General features: G+C 50.5%; 1 protein-coding gene across 1 annotated transcript in view; it reads left to right on the plus strand.

Moving 5' to 3' along the window:
- The first annotated feature begins 1,773 nt into the window (after positions 1-1,773).
- Positions 1,774-17,250, plus strand: part of LOC146829906 (uncharacterized) — a 142,052-nt gene continuing 126,575 nt past the window's right edge. The window contains exon 1 of the mRNA XM_085603984.1: positions 1,774-1,830. Coding sequence (XP_085460110.1) covers positions 1,785-1,830 — 46 coding nt within the window. The 5' untranslated portion in view covers positions 1,774-1,784. The remainder of the gene's footprint in view (positions 1,831-17,250) is intronic.

The raw sequence follows: 17,250 nt of genomic DNA on the forward strand, positions 1-17,250 counted from the left end.
CTGTCAGGGCATCACAACCTCCGCCAAGCAACGTTCGTCAGCCTCCCCCCAAGCAAAGTATTGCCTGTCCCCAGCATCGAGCAAACCAGCCACAGCTCCCACGCATCCCAACACAGACATCACTCCCTCTCAGCCCTCACGTCCAGGACCGACATGGTGGTTCCCCTACCCGCTCTTCCCTATACAGTGTATCCCTGCCATCCTCTCCACCATCTGGGGGAAGTACCAGCCCTTTTGTGGTGCAGATATCCCCTGGGCAGCATACTCCTGCCCACAGGCTCACACCTGCCACCCCCCCCGCTGTTGGACCTGCTCGTCCCATCCATGGCAGACCCCTGCAGAGAGGGCCTGCACCTAGCTATGATGGCCAGTGGGAGCAGGACTTCTTCCAACAGCACACAGATGTGAGGCAGGACATTCGTGCCATAGGGGCTACCCTGTCCGACATGTCTGAGTCCCTGCAGGACATGGTCCAATTCCCTCGGGTGGTGGACAGGCTGAGCCAAGTTTTGGATAATATGGATAGAACTTGGCAGGACATGTCCAGGAATATGAGAGACATGATGTCCATCCAAAGGGAAGAGAGTGCAAGACACCATGCCTTGGCCATGAAGATGATGGAGGGCATGCTGAAAGTGATCCAAAGTCTCCCTTCACCTTCAATGCAGGAAGGGGAGCCATCATATCTGCCTATAGGACAGCACTTCTACACACCTGTACCACCAACTGCACAGCACCACAGCAAAGGTACACATCTACACCGGCGGCCTGAACAGGCACTCCCACCACCAAAACCTGCACAGGCACTGCCACCACCTGCACAACCACCACCAACCCCTGTACAGGCACTCCCGCCACCTGCACAACCACCACCAATCCCTGTACAGGCACTGCCACCACCTGCACAACCACCAACAACCCCTGTACAGGCACTGCCACCACCTGCACAACCACCACCAACCCCTGTACAGGCACTGCCACCACCTGCACAACCACCACCAACCCCTGTACAGGCACTGCCACCACCTGCACAACCACCACCAACCTCTGCACAGGCACTGCCACCACCTGCACAACCACTACCAACCCCTGTACAGGCCCTGCCACCACCTGCACAACCACCACCAACCCCTGTACAGGCACTGCCACCACCTGCACAACCACCACCAACCCCTGCACAGGCACTCCCACCACGTGCACAACCAGCCCTTGTCCAGGCACAAACATCAAATGTGCATACACCATCTGCCCCAGCACATGTAGATCACCCTGTACAGGCCCAAGGACAATACCCACCTACACGTAGGCGACGAGCCAGACCTGACCCCTCTGAGCGATCATCACCCCCAAAATTGCGATGTCGCAAGCACGATCGCCAGTGACAAGAACCCCAAGACAAATTAACCACGTGAATATGTGTGTTGAAAAAATAAAGATCCACAAAACTAAGATTCTGTTGTGTATCATGTCCTGTGTAACAATGTAGGTGGCCTAGAGATGTGAGGATGTATGTGTGTGTGTGACACAGTTATAAGTGTAACTCATCATTGCAACAATCCATTATGGTGCTACCTGTTATCTTGACTCTCAGCATCTCCGCATCTCACACAAACTGCAGCAGCAACCAGATTGTATCTGATCATTAGCACCTCCCTCCTCCACTGTGTGCAGCATGAAGAGCTGTATCAGCCCTTTCTAGGCCATTTCCTGTGTCTGTATTGGATAAAAACACATTTCTTCATGCTCTTCTCGTCACAGAGTCCAGTGGATTTGTTGAGGATCAAATGGCGTCAACCAGTGCTCAGAGGAGAGATCAACCTGCACCCACAGGTAATTCTGATCCCGTCTGTCAAGGTGTCCTTCAAGAAGGTATTGTGATACAGTATGATGGGGTCAGCTTTCAGGTAGATGTGGTTATCATACCATCTGGCAGGGAAAACTCCCTAGAGTGGTAAACATTACACAGTATGACATAGCCACACTTCACCTAGAGAGTCTCACTTCCTACAGCGGTAATCCTTGCACAGTATGACACAGCCACGCTGTACCTAGAGGGTCACACTTCCTACAGCGGTAATCCTTGCACAGTATGACACAGCCACTCTGCACCTAGAGAGTCTCACTTCCTACAGCGGTAATCCTTGCACAGTATGACACAGCCACGCTGCACCTAGAGGGTCACACTTCCTACAGCGGTAAGACATACACAGTATGATGCAGGCACACTGCACTTAGAGGGTCACACTTCCAACAGCGGTTATCCGTACAGAGTATGACAAAGTCATTCTGCACCTAGAGGGTCACACTTCCTACAGCGGTAATCTTTACACAGTATGACACAGTCAAGCTGCACCTATAGGGTCACACTTCCAACAGTGGTAATCCTTACACAGTATGACACAGTAACGCAGTAATTAGAGGGTCACACTTCCTACAACGGTAATCTTTACTCAATATGACACAGCCAGACTGCACGTAGAGGGTCACACTTCCTACAATGGTAATCTTCCCACAGTATGACACAGTCACGCTGCACCTATAGAGTCACACTTCCTACAGTGGTAATCCTTACACAGTAGGACACAGTAAGGCTGCACCTAGAGGGTCACACGTGCCACAGTAGTTATCCTTGCACAGTATGACACAGCCACACTGCACCTAGAGGGTCACACTTCCAACAGCTGTAATCCTTGCACAGTATGACACAGCCACACTGCACCTAGAGGGTCACACTTCCTACAGCGATAATACTTTCACAGTATGACACAATCACGCTGCACCTAGAGGGTCACACTCGCCACAGCGGTACTCCTTGCACAGTATGACACAGTAACGCTACACCTAGAGGGTCAGAGTTGCCACAGCGGTAATCCTTGTACAGTATGACACAGCCGCGCTGCACCTAGAGGGTCCCACTTGCCACAGCGGTAATCCTGGTATAGTAAGACACAGGCATGCTGCACCTAGAGGGTTAAACTTCCTATGGCGCCAATCCTTACAGAGTATGACACAGCCACACTGCACCTAGAGGGCCACACTTGCCACAGCGGTAATCCTTACACAGTATAACACAGTCACCTTGCACCTAGAGGGTCACACTTCCTACAGCGGTAATCCTTCCAGAGTATTAAAAAGACATGCTGCACCTAAGGGATATTACCATACCCTCTGGAAGGGTTACACTTCCTATGGCAGGAATCGTTACACAGTCTGAGAAAGTCACTCTACACCTAGTGGTAATTATCACACAATCTTACAAGGTCTCACTTCCTGGGGGGGTAATGCTTATTCAGTATGAGAGAGCCAGGCTGCACCTAGGGGTAATTATCATGCGCTCTAGCAGGGACACACTTATTATGGTGGTATTCCTTACAGAGTATGAGAGAGTCACGCTGCACCTAGGGGTAATTATCATACAGTCTGGCAGGGCCAAACCTCCAATGGTGGTAATCATTCTAGAGTATGAGAGAGTCACGCTGCACTTAGGGGTATTGAGCTTACTGTCTGGCAGGTCACAGTTCTTATGGCAGCAATTCTTACACAGAATGAGAGAGTCAGGCAGCGCCTGGGAGAAATATTGGTACCAGGCGCGGCTGGTGCAGGTAAGACCAGTTGGGGGGAGTTACTGACAACAGAATAGGGAAAATCAAATTAAATAATAAATAAAACTACTTACCTTGAGCTCGGCAATGTGGCGAGCGCAAGCTACGTGTTATTATTGTATTTATTATTTTCCCTATTCTAACGTCTGCTGACTCCCCCCCGCCCGCTCCTCCCGTGCCACGCCTCAGTGCCCCACTGATCTTACCTGCACCGGCCATACCTGCTTGGTACGCAAAATTATAGTCACTGTCCAGTGTTGCCATATGCTAAGAGTCACTGACTGGGCTTGACTCGTGACTATAGTCCCTGTCCAGTTTTGCCACACGCTGAGAGTCACTAACTGGGCTTGGTACACACTTATATTCACTGTTGCCATATGCTGAGTGTTACTGGTGGGGCTTGGTACCGGATGCGGTTGGTACAGGTAAGAAGAGTGGGGCAGCGGGTTTAGTCATAGACAACGGAATAGGGAAAATCATATTAACAATAACTAAACCATTTACCTTGCACTCGCCTTGGCGATGCGGCAAGTGCAAGGTAAGTGTTTGTTTTTTTTAAATGTAATTTTTCCTATTCTGTCTGTCAACTTACCCCCCACCCCGCTCCGCCCGTGCCCTGCGCCCCACATGCCATACCTGCTTTGTAAGTACACTAATAGTAACTGTCTGGTGTTGCCACATGCTGAGTGTCCCTGACAGGGCTTGACTCATGCTTATAGTCACTGGCCAGTGTTGCCACACGCTGAGAGTCACTTACAGGACTTGACTCATGCATATAGTCACTGTCCAGTGTTGCCACACGCTGAGAGTCACTTACAGGAATTTACTCATGCTTATAGTTACTATCCAGTGTTGCCACACACTGAGAGTCACTGACTGGGCTTGACTCATGCTTATAGTTACTATCCAGTGTTGCCACACACTGAGAGTCACTGACTGGGCTTGACTCATGCTTATAGTTACTGTCCAGTGTTGCCACACGCTGAGAGTCACTTACAGGACTTGACTCATGCTTATAGTCACTGTCCAGTGTTGCCACACACTGAGAGTCACTGACTGGGCTTGAACTCATGCTTATAGTTACTGTCCAGTGTTGCCACACGCTGAGAGTCACTTACAGGACTTGACTCATGCTTATAGTCACTGGCCAGTGTTGCCACACACTGAGAGTCACTGACGGGGCTTGACTCATGCTTATAGTTAATGTCCAGTGTTGCCACACATTGAGTGTCCCTGACCGGGTTTTACTCATGCTTATTGTCACTGTCCAGTATTGCCACACACTGAGTGTCCTTGATGGGGCTTGACTCATACTTATTGTCTCTGTCCAGTGTTGCCACACACTGAGAGTCACTGACTGGGCTTGACTCATGCTTATAGTTACTGTCCAGTGTTGCCACACACTGAGAGTCACTGACTGGGCTTGACTCATGCTTATAGTTACTGTCCAGTGTTGCCACACGTTGAGACTCACTTACAGGATTTGACTCATGCTTATAGTTACTGTGAGAAGTTGGCCTGATGTATGATGTCACTAGTTATAGTGTACACCTTATATCAGTCCAAATACCCTTATGGTGATTGGTTGTAAAGTCAACCTTATAGACCAGCTATCCTAGTGGTAGCATGGACAAGAGCAGTCTTAGGCTAAACTCTGAATGGCATGTGAAGCCAGCTGTGATACCATATATAATCCCTTGAATACCAAATGAAAGGACACCACAACAGATATATATATAAAATAAAGTGTATTTATTCTAAGCAAACCCTCAGCACTCTTTATGAGATTAGAGGTAAGTACAACAGTCTTATTAATGCATACAGTAAGTCACACAGGTAAGTAATACAGTTAGGCCCTAGGGGCCACGCAAACCATATACTAAGTAAGTGGTATAAGAACCACTGTCACGGAAATAGAATAGGCCTAGGCCTAGGGAATCGCTGGGGCTACACTAGACTACCACAGGATAGGAAGTGGGAGGCCCACGGGATTCGTGTGCAGAGTGGAAACACTCACGCGTAATGCGTAAAAGTCACTAGCAATAGTACAGTTTAGAAATAGATAGATTTAGGACACTTCCGGAGTAGCTAGGAAGTTGAGACTTGAAACTTAGACACTAGGATAGTCACTATCCTGATGAGCACCGGAGTACCCAAGTTACCTAGCCCACAGGCTGCGGGTGCATAGGGTTGAAGTTGCGTCGGGTTTCGTCGTCGACTCCTATGGATGCCTGAAGAAAGATGCTGACAGGCGGTCAGTGAAGAGTGTCCGGTGGATCCCAAGGCTGGGATCAAGAAGAGAAGAGACCTGCAAGCAGAGGGGACAGAGTCAAGATCACTAGCCAGTGATCACGTGGAACCAGGAAGGAACCAGACGATGTCGTGAAGTGTTGCAGGTGAAGGTGAAGCTTGTCGCTGCAGCCAGGAGGACCAGGAAGCGTCGAGGACGACCAGGACCAGGAGGCGAGCTGTCCCACGAAGGCTCTTGCTGTCGGCGGCGTCGAAGCTGGGCTAGGACTCACCAGGCCTTGGCAAGCGGAACCCACGAGGATCGGAGGACTTGCTTCAGGATCAGACCAGGAAGGTCTGGGGGGCTTCTTCTTTGCAGGGAAGCAGGAGCCAGTCTGGAGGAGCCAAACCAGCGCAGAAGATTTCAGGATGCGTCGTCACAAAGGCCACTAGCCACCGGGCAAGCAACCGGACAGACGCGGCAAGCAGGAAAATGCTGAAGGGCCCCACGCAGGACTCGTTGAGTGTGGGGGGCTGGTCTTCGGTGCAGATGGTGCTTGGGGGTGGGGCTTCTCAATCCCCGGTGCACAACTTCGAGGGTGCCTCAGAAGCTGCGCTTGAAGATACTAGCCACTTTTCCCAGGTAGCCGGTCCCACGTCGCTCGTCGCCTCCACGGATCTCAGCTCTGCTGCAGATGTGGATGAGGGTCGGAGAAGTCTGGAAGTCAAGGCTCTGGTCGGGCTCTGCAGTCGGTTCCTCGTAGAACGTTTCACAAAGCAAAGGGTAGTCTCTTGATGGTGCCTGTTTGCACAGGGTAGCCACTCCTTGGCCACAAGGGAGATTCTTCAGTCTTCTTCTTTCGTCGAATGTCGAAGGTCCAGAGTTTCTGTTCAAGTTTGCAGGTTCAGGATAATCCAAAGTCTTGAGGCCCAATTCCCACTCTTATACTAATCTGGGGGGCTGGGATACCTGCTAGGTCACGCCTTATGGGTGGGACCTGGGAGGGGGCGGTTACACCCACTTCCCTTTGTCCAGTTTCGCGCCAGAGCTGGGGCTGGAGTGCCCCAGCACCGGTTTGAACTGGACTATGCAAGGAACACCTTGTGTGCCCCAGGCATGTCTCATTCCTTTCAGCCCACCCTGCCCCAATACACTAAAGGCTGTCTGGGGAGGTGCTAGCACCTCCCCAAGCAGGAAACCTATTGTCCAGGCCTCCCTGGCTGGGATCACTCCCAGCTGCAGGAGGTCAGACTCGTGTCGTGGCAGCAGCATCCATTTTGTGATGCTGAGGCTTTGGTCAGAGGCTAACAGTGAAGTATGATTTTTACATGTCTTTCCCTCTAGGAGGGGGGAGTAATATTCTCATGTCCAGAAATGGCATGGGAGCATTATTCCACAGTGTTAGACACCTTACACGACATGTTTCGATAAAGCCAAACCATAGTTACCATAACCGTCTAAGATTATAAGGCACTTTAAGAGTATATGGTAGGCTATATCATAGAACAGCTATAAGGACATGGTTCCGAAAGCTGCAGACAGGCTCAGCTCATGCTAGAGCACCATCTCACATGTTACCAAGCACTCTGCCTCCAGGATTGTTAAGGCCTGCCATAGGAGTGACTGATAGGTACACATGTGTCTATATATAAGGTAGGTATAGGAATACTACACCTAAGCAAGGGGTGATTACATGACCTTGCCCCAGCTGAGTGATCAGCCAGTTGTGTCTGATTGGAAGGCCAGACCAGGGGTGGCATAATACATGCTGCAGCCCCTGGGAGGCCTAGGGTACACCTATGCCCTGGGTACCTAGGGTACACTGTACAGGGTCCAATAAGGTGATCCTTACCAATTGGTTATGTACCTAGGGTACATGGAGTCCATTTTACTGAGAGAGCAGACAGCCTGAGACCCTGAATGGCAGGATCTCAGGCCAACTAAGTCGAAAAACCAGCTAGACACTAGGCAAAAAGTTGGGGGTAACCATAGTCAGATATCCACCTTCCTACACAACCCCCCCCCAAACGAAAGGAGATAAGGCTGGCCTTTACAAGGTAAGCCTCTATTGCCTGAGTGGCCATATAAGGAAGAACCAGCACTGGCATGGTTACCCCCTGTCTCATGGTCCACTAAGCAATCCCTCATCCTAAAGATATCATAGGGTCTCCACCATAGGGAATCTCTACCTTTGGTGTGTCTTTGCAAAGAAAAAGGCTGGTGTTGAGATGGAGTACTGAAGTGAGTGTCCTCAAAGTGAGGCCTCAGCTTCCTCCAATCATCCTCCACCATGGATGCCTTTCTTTCTCTAACTGAGTTGCACTGTGCTCTCAGGGTCAGCCTCTGGCTACCTAAAGCTGGAGGCTGGGTCCCTTTTGTGGGCTTACTGGAGGGACAGGTCAGGTTTGGGGCCCTAAGGTCCCATGTTTGCCTGTGCCCAACAGAATCCCTCTGGGGGAGGTCCCTAACTACCTGTGAAGGGGATCCCTCAGGAATGTTTTTACCCATCACCTGGCTAGGGCAACTAACCAGGCAATCCTCATTCTTTTGAAGGGGGGGTTCTTGTGGACAGGGGCCCTCTTGGGGTCCACTGGCCTCCCTGACCTCTGCAGCCCTGGGCTGACTGAGGCAGGGTAGAGAGAGGCAGGCTACCTGCACCAGACTGGGTCCCACCTTGGAAGGGGCCACTGACATCAGAGGCTCTGCCAGGCCAGGCCTGGCTACCTCTGGGGCAGTTCCGTCACAAGGGGCGAGGTCAGATCCCTGAGGAGGCTGACCTTTTCCTAATGTCTGGGGAGAGGGAGACTTTTCTTCCTCCCCACTACTCTCTGTTTGTGTGGAGTGATCCATAGTTTCAGGCTTCACTACACCTATATCAGTCTGAGTATGGGCTGAGACCATTACAGCCTTGCCAACCTTTTCAGGGAGGCACTCAGTTTGTGTTTGAGCTGTGACTGTCACAGCTCTGCCAGTCTCTACAGGGAAGTCTGTCTGTGCCTGGGCTGTGGCTACCACTGCCCTTCCAACCTTTTCAGGGAGGAAAGCTACTTGGACAGGGGTTGTGACTGGCACAACCCCACTACCCTTTTTGGAAAGGCCTACCATTTTGGAATGGGTGTCTTGTTCAACTCCAGCCCAAGCTGAGAGTTCTAAGTCATTCCCCAGCAAGCAGTCCACAGGCAAGGTTGGTGACACTGCCACCCTTTTAGGGCCAGTGACACCTCCCCAGCTGAGACATACCTCTGCCATGGGATGACTGGTCTGTTTGCCGTCAATGTTAGTTACCTGGTATGAGAAACCAGGCAAAAGCTGCTCAGAGGGAACTAGCCTATGGGCCACCATAGTGATGCTAGCTCCAGTGTCTCTGTAGGCCTCAGCTTTTCTACCATTGATGTAGGGTTCCTGTCTGTACCTACCCAAAGTGTTGGGACAGGCAGTGAAGTTGGCAAACCCCATGCCACCATCACAGACAAGAGTAGCTGCTGCAGGGGAATTGGCTAAGCCAGGATCCCCCTGTGTTCCCCAAGAAAACCCAACCAAATTTTTGGGGGCACTCCCACCACCTGGGGGATTACTGCTGACAGTAATAGGTGGTGTGACAGGAGTAGTTGGAGGAACAGTTTTGTTTTTAGCCTGTGGACAACTGCTGTCAGTTTTCCAATGCCCAGGAGTTTTACACACATGGCAGTAAGGCTTTTTAACTGTGGTAGAGGAGGGAGCTTGGGACCCACCACCCTGTGTGGAGTTTTGGGGCCCTGAGGAAGATTTCTCTTTTGTTTTATCCCCACCCTTCTCTTGAGGCTTGGTGGTATCTTTCTTTTGGTCACCACCCTGATTTTTAGGCCTAATCCTGGTCCTGACCCATTTATCTGCCCTCTTTCCCAATTCTTGGGGAGAGGTCAAATCTGAGTCTACCAGGTGTTGATGGAGAAGCTGGTTCTGACAATTACTAAGGATCTGCTCCCTCATAATCAAGTTGTACAATCCTGTATAGTCCTGCACCTTGCTGCCAGTTAACCAACCTTCCAAAGCCTTAGTGGCACAATCCACAAAATCAGACCAGTCCTGTGTCTGTGTCTTCTGGGTGTCTCTGAACAACAACCTATATTGCTCAGTGGTTAAGCCAAACCCATCTATCAGAGCACTCTTCAGGACTTTGTAATTATTTGCATCCTCATCACTGACTGTGAGGAGCTTGTCTCTACCTTTGTCAGAAAAGGAGAGCCACAAGATAGCTGCCCACTGACTTTGGGGTACCTGCTGTACTTTGCAGGCCCTCTCCAAAGCAGTCATCCATTTGTGGATGTCATCCCCATTCTGATATGGGGGGACTATCTTGCTTAGGTTTCTATGGTCATAAGACCTATCCCTATCTCTAGGAATGTTGCTGCCACCAGTGGGTTCTGACCCACACAATTTTTGCTCTCTAGCCAGAGCAAGCTTCTCCTTGGCAAGGGCAATTTCTTCCCTCTGAATCCTCAGATTAGCTTCCCTCATTCTGGCTTTATGCTCCTTTCTCTCAGGTGAAGTCATTCCCCTGTGAGAGGAAGCATTAGAGATGCTAGAGACATGGGAGTGGATGGATTCCCTTGAAGGGGATCTGTCCCTCCTACTTCTCTGTGAAAGCCTACTTGTGGGTCTGTATGGGGGGACCCCATGCAAACTCCCATGTAAACTTAGGTTAGCCTGGCTAAGTCTTCCTACTTGGCCCTGGCTGTCTACCTCTTCCTCTGAAGTCCCATCTGACTCATCTGTGGTGGGTAGACCCTTATCTACAGCTATGGCACCATCCCTGGCAGCTCTTTCAGCATCATAGGCCTCCAGAAGCTCCACTAGCTGTCTAAGGGTAGGGTTGGAACCCTGTTTTATTCCTCTGGAGGTACACAAATGTCTCATCTCCTGGAATGTGAAGGTATCATACCTAGAGGGGGTCTTCTGCAGACCTGCCCCTCCTGAGAGAGCATCTACTTGATCTCCTCCCAGAGGCATGATCTAGTGAGGGTGTGGTGTGTGCACCTACCTACACTAGTTGTTTCTACTAAACCTCTCTAGTAGTTGTAGTCAGGGTGTGTTACTCCCTTCAACCTACAACTACTAAGTCCAGTAGGACTTAAGTATAATAAACTATGTTATATGTACCTAGACAATATCTGTGTGATCTTTCAATTTAGTATCTCAAGATTACAATGGTATTACAACAGCAAGCTCAGATCCCAACCGCTGCTCACCAATGTGAGAAGTTGGCCTGATGTATGATGTCACTAGTTATAGTGTACACCTTATATCAGTCCAAATACCCTTATGGTGATTGGTTGTAAAGTCAACCTTATAGACCAGCTATCCTAGTGGTAGCATGGACAAGAGCAGTCTTAGGCTAAACTCTGAATGGCATGTGAAGCCAGCTGTGATACCATATATAATCCCTTGAATACCAAATGAAAGGACACCACAACAGATATATATATAAAATAAAGTGTATTTATTCTAAGCAAACCCTCAGCACTCTTTATGAGATTAGAGGTAAGTACAACACAGTCTTATTAATGCATACAGTAAGTCACACAGGTAAGTAATACAGTTAGGCCCTAGGGGCCACGCAAACCATATACTAAGTAAGTGGTATAAGAACCACTGTCACGGAAATAGAATAGGCCTAGGCCTAGGGAATCGCTGGGGCTACACTAGACTACCACAGGATAGGAAGTGGGAGGCCCACGGGATTCGTGTGCAGAGTGGAAACACTCACGCGTAATGCGTAAAAGTCACTAGCAATAGTACAGTTTAGAAATAGATAGATTTAGGACACTTCCGGAGTAGCTAGGAAGTTGAGACTTGAAACTTAGACACTAGGATAGTCACTATCCTGATGAGCACCGGAGTACCCAAGTTACCTAGCCCACAGGCTGCGGGTGCATAGGGTTGAAGTTGCGCCGGGTTTCGTCGTCGACTCCTATGGATGCCTGAAGAAAGATGCTGACAGGCGGTCAGTGAAGAGTGTCCGGTGGATCCCAAGGCTGGGATCAAGAAGAGAAGAGACCTGCAAGCAGAGGGGACAGAGTCAAGATCACTAGCCAGTGATCACGTGGAACCAGGAAGGAACCAGACGATGTCGTGAAGTGTTGCAGGTGAAGGTGAAGCTTGTCGCTGCAGCCAGGAGGACCAGGAAGCGTCGAGGACGACCAGGACCAGGAGGCGAGCTGTCCCACGAAGGCTCTTGCTGTCGGCGGCGTCGAAGCTGGGCTAGGACTCACCAGGCCTTGGCAAGCGGAACCCACGAGGATCGGAGGACTTGCTTCAGGATCAGACCAGGAAGGTCTGGGGGGCTTCTTCTTTGCAGGGAAGCAGGAGCCAGTCTGGAGGAGCCAAACCAGCGCAGAAGATTTCAGGATGCGTCGTCACAAAGGCCACTAGCCACCGGGCAAGCAACCGGACAGACGCGGCAAGCAGGAAAATGCTGAAGGGCCCCACGCAGGACTCGTTGAGTGTGGGGGGCTGGTCTTCGGTGCAGATGGTGCTTGGGGGTGGGGCTTCTCAATCCCCGGTGCACAACTTCGAGGGTGCCTCAGAAGCTGCGCTTGAAGATACTAGCCACTTTTCCCAGGTAGCCGGTCCCACGTCGCTCGTCGCCTCCACGGATCTCAGCTCTGCTGCAGATGTGGATGAGGGTCGGAGAAGTCTGGAAGTCAAGGCTCTGGTCGGGCTCTGCAGTCGGTTCCTCGTAGAACGTTTCACAAAGCAAAGGGTAGTCTCTTGATGGTGCCTGTTTGCACAGGGTAGCCACTCCTTGGCCACAAGGGAGATTCTTCAGTCTTCTTCTTTCGTCGAATGTCGAAGGTCCAGAGTTTCTGTTCAAGTTTGCAGGTTCAGGATAATCCAAAGTCTTGAGGCCCAACTCCCACTCTTATACTAATCTGGGGGGCTGGGATACCTGCTAGGTCACGCCTTATGGGTGGGACCTGGGAGGGGGCGGTTACACCCACTTCCCTTTGTCCAGTTTCGCGCCAGAGCTGGGGCTGGAGTGCCCCAGCACCGGTTTGAACTGGACTATGCAAGGAACACCTTGTGTGCCCCAGGCATGTCTCATTCCTTTCAGCCCACCCTGCCCCAATACACTAAAGGCTGTCTGGGGAGGTGCTAGCACCTCCCCAAGCAGGAAACCTATTGTCCAGGCCTCCCTGGCTGGGATCACTCCCAGCTGCAGGAGGTCAGACTCGTGTCGTGGCAGCAGCATCCATTTTGTGATGCTGAGGCTTTGGTCAGAGGCTAACAGTGAAGTATGATTTTTACATGTCTTTCCCTCTAGGAGGGGGGAGTAATATTCTCATGTCCAGAAATGGCATGGGAGCATTATTCCACAGTGTTAGACACCTTACACGACATGTTTCGATAAAGCCAAACCATAGTTACCATAACCGTCTAAGATTATAAGGCACTTTAAGAGTATATGGTAGGCTATATCATAGAACAGCTATAAGGACATGGTTCCGAAAGCTGCAGACAGGCTCAGCTCATGCTAGAGCACCATCTCACATGTTACCAAGCACTCTGCCTCCAGGATTGTTAAGGCCTGCCATAGGAGTGACTGATAGGTACACATGTGTCTATATATAAGGTAGGTATAGGAATACTACACCTAAGCAAGGGGTGATTACACGACCTTGCCCCAGCTGAGTGATCAGCCAGTTGTGTCTGATTGGAAGGCCAGACCAGGGGTGGCATAATACATGCTGCAGCCCCTGGGAGGCCTAGGGTACACCTATGCCCTGGGTACCTAGGGTACACTGTACAGGGTCCAATAAGGTGATCCTTACCAATTGGTTATGTACCTAGGGTACATGGAGTCCATTTTACTGAGAGAGCAGACAGCCTGAGACCCTGAATGGCAGGATCTCAGGCCAACTAAGTCGAAAAACCAGCTAGACACTAGGCAAAAAGTTGGGGGTAACCATAGTCAGATATCCACCTTCCTACAGTTACTATCCAGTGTTGCCACACACTGAGAGTCACTGACTTGGCTTGACTCATGCTTATAGTTACTGTCCAGTGTTGCCACACGCTGAGAGTCACTTACAGGACTTGACTCATGCTTATAGTCACTGGCCAGTGTTGCCACATGTTGAGAGTCACTGACTGGGCTTGACTCATGCTTATTGTCACTGTCCAGTGTTGCCACACGTTGAGAGTCACTGCCAGGACTTGACTCATGCATATAGTCACTGTCCAGTGTTGCCACACGCTGAGAGTCACTGACTGGGCTTGACTCATGCTTATAGTCACTGTCCAATGTTGCCACACGCTGAGAGTCACTTACAGGACTTGACTCATGCTTATTGTCACTGTCCAGTGTTGCCACACACTGAGAGTCACTGACTGGGCTTGAACTCATGCTTATAGTTACTGTCCAGTGTTGCCACACGCTGAGAGTCACTTACAGGACTTGACTCATGCTTATAGTTACTATCCAGTGTTGCCACACACTGAGAGTCACTGACTGGGCTTGACTCATGCTTATAGTTACTGTCCAGTGTTGCCACACGCTGAGAGTCACTTACAGGACTTGACTCATGCTTATAGTCACTGTCCAGTGTTGCCACACACTGAGAGTCACTGACTGGGCTTGAACTCATGCTTATAGTTACTGTCCAGTGTTGCCACACGCTGAGAGTCACTTACAGGACTTGACTCATGCTTATAGTCACTGGCCAGTGTTGCCACACACTGAGAGTCACTGACGGGGCTTGACTCATGCTTATAGTTAATGTCCAGTGTTGCCACACATTGAGTGTCCCTGACCGGGTTTTACTCATGCTTATTGTCACTGTCCAGTATTGCCACACACTGAGTGTCCTTGATGGGGCTTGACTCATACTTATTGTCTCTGTCCAGTGTTGCCACACACTGAGAGTCACTGACTGGGCTTGACTCATGCTTATAGTTACTGTCCAGTGTTGCCACACACTGAGAGTCACTGACTGGGCTTGACTCATGCTTATAGTTACTGTCCAGTGTTGCCACACGTTGAGACTCACTTACAGGATTTGACTCATGCTTATAGTTACTATCCAGTGTTGCCACACACTGAGAGTCACTGACTTGGCTTGACTCATGCTTATAGTTACTGTCCAGTGTTGCCACACGCTGAGAGTCACTTACAGGACTTGACTCATGCTTATAGTCACTGGCCAGTGTTGCCACATGTTGAGAGTCACTGACTGGGCTTGTCTCATGCTTATTGTCACTGTCCAGTGTTGCCACACGTTGAGAGTCACTGCCAGGACTTGACTCATGCATATAGTTACTGTCCAGTGTTGCCACACGCTGAGAGTCACTGACTGGGCTTGACTCATGCTTATAGTCACTGTCCAATGTTGCCACACGCTGAGAGTCACTTACAGGACTTGACTCATGCTTATTGTCACTGTCCAGTGTTGCCATTCGCTGAGAGTCACTGACTGGGCTTGACTCATGCTTATTGTCACTGGCCAGTGTTGCCACACGCTTAGAGTCACTGTGAGAAGTTGGCCTGGTATATGATGTTCACTAGTTAAAGTGACCACCTTGTACCATGCCAAGCAACCCTTATGGTGTGGTTGTAAGTCAACCTTTTCGGACCAGCTGCCCTAGTGGTAGCGTAGGCTAAGCAGTCTTTGAGGCTAAACTCGGTTAAAGCGTGTTAAGCAGGCTGTTTTACCATATGTAACCCCCCTTTATACCAATGAAAGGACACCACACAGATATATATTCAAAATATATATGTATTTATTACTCAAAGTATCCCCTAGACTCTTTATGAGCACAGGAGCACAAATCGTTAAACAAGAAAGTATTATAATATACAGAAGTTGCACTTTATGTGGATAGGCCCTGGTGGCCGCTCAAACCATATACTAAAATAGTGGTATAAGTACCACAAACAGGAAAGGGAAAAGGCCTAGGGCCTCTAGAATAGCTGGGCCTACAAGGAGCTAACTTCAGTTAGTGACCAGGAGGTCCACGGGTCGCGTGTGCAGTGAGGAAAGTTACACGCGCGCTCCCATAGGTTTTCAATGGGTGCGTAAAAGTTCAAAAGTTACTGCTAAAAGGGTCTTCTGGTTGAACTACGAAATCAAGACTTCAGATCTAAACATTAGAGATGTCACTCTACACTTGTGCACCGGAGTGCCAGCTTTACCTCACCCACAGGAAGCGGGTGCATAGGTCTCGAATTGCGTCGGGTTTCGTCTATCTGTTCAATGGAGCCTGGTGACAAAGATGCTGCAGGCGGCCGGTCCAGAAGAGATGCGGTGGATCCAAGGGTGGATCGGAGTTGTAGAAGACCTGTAAGCAGAGGGGACAGTGTTCTCAGTCACTAGCCAGTGACCAGCGTGTCACCAGGTAGGTACCAGGCGATGTCAGGTGCAAACAGGTGAAGAGGTGTAGCTTGTCTCTGCAGCCACGTGGTCCCTGAAGGTCGACGACATCCAGGAGTCGGTTCACGAGCTGTCCCACGCAGGCTCTCACTGTCGGCGGTGTCTGCGACTCAAAAGAAGCAAACAAGCCTTGGCAAAAGCAGGAGTCGCAGGAATTGAAGAAAGCTGTTTACTCTGACCAGCAAGGTCAGAGGGGCTGCTCCTTTGGAGGGAAGCAGGGGCCAGTCTGGAGCAACCAGACCAGCATCGTAGTTTTCAAAGGTGGTCGCCAAGATGGCCACTAGCCAACGGGCCAGGGTCCGGTTAGGCGCATCGAGTTGCAAAGTGCAGAAGGGCCCCACGCAGATCGTGGAGATGCTGGAGGGCTCACCTTTGGTGCAGATGCTGCTCGGATGTTGGGCCTCTCAGGACCCAAAGCACAACTTGGAGGGAGCCCCTGTTGTAGCGCTTTCAGCTAGTCGAGTGTCTTTCAAGATGGCTGGCTCCACGTGTCTCGGTGCCTCCACGGGTTCCTTCTTTGCAGGGACTGTGGATCGGGCTGTGAGAGGTCTGGAGGTCCAGTTCTTGTTGGTCTCTGGGCTCGGGCTCCGGCGGGAGGCGGCGGCAAAGCAGATGTCGATTCGCTGGTTGGTGCTTGCGTTAGCAAGATGGTCACTCCCTGACCATAGGGGAGAATTACTTCAGTCTTCTGTGCAGCAGAGCATTGAAGTTCCCGTCTTCTTCTTAGTGTTAAGTTGATTCCAGGATGTCTGAAGTCTTAGGACACAGCTCCTACCTTTAAGCGGATTCTAGTTCCGGACTACCTGCTAGGTCCCTCCCTAAGGGTGGGGCCAGGAAGGGGGTGGTTACACCCCCAATCCTTTGTCCAGCTCGCCCCAGGTCCGGGGCTGGTGTGCCCCAGGACCGGTTTGAACTGGCATATGCACCGAGGCTCCTTGTGAGCCTCAGGCATGTCTGATTCCATTCAAGCCCTACCTGACCAATACACAAAATCCTGTCTGGGGTGGTG

The sequence above is a fragment of the Triturus cristatus genome, chromosome 5_1 (assembly GCF_964204655.1).
Source record: "Triturus cristatus chromosome 5_1, aTriCri1.1, whole genome shotgun sequence".
In the NCBI taxonomy this organism is placed as follows: Eukaryota; Metazoa; Chordata; class Amphibia; order Caudata; family Salamandridae; genus Triturus; species Triturus cristatus.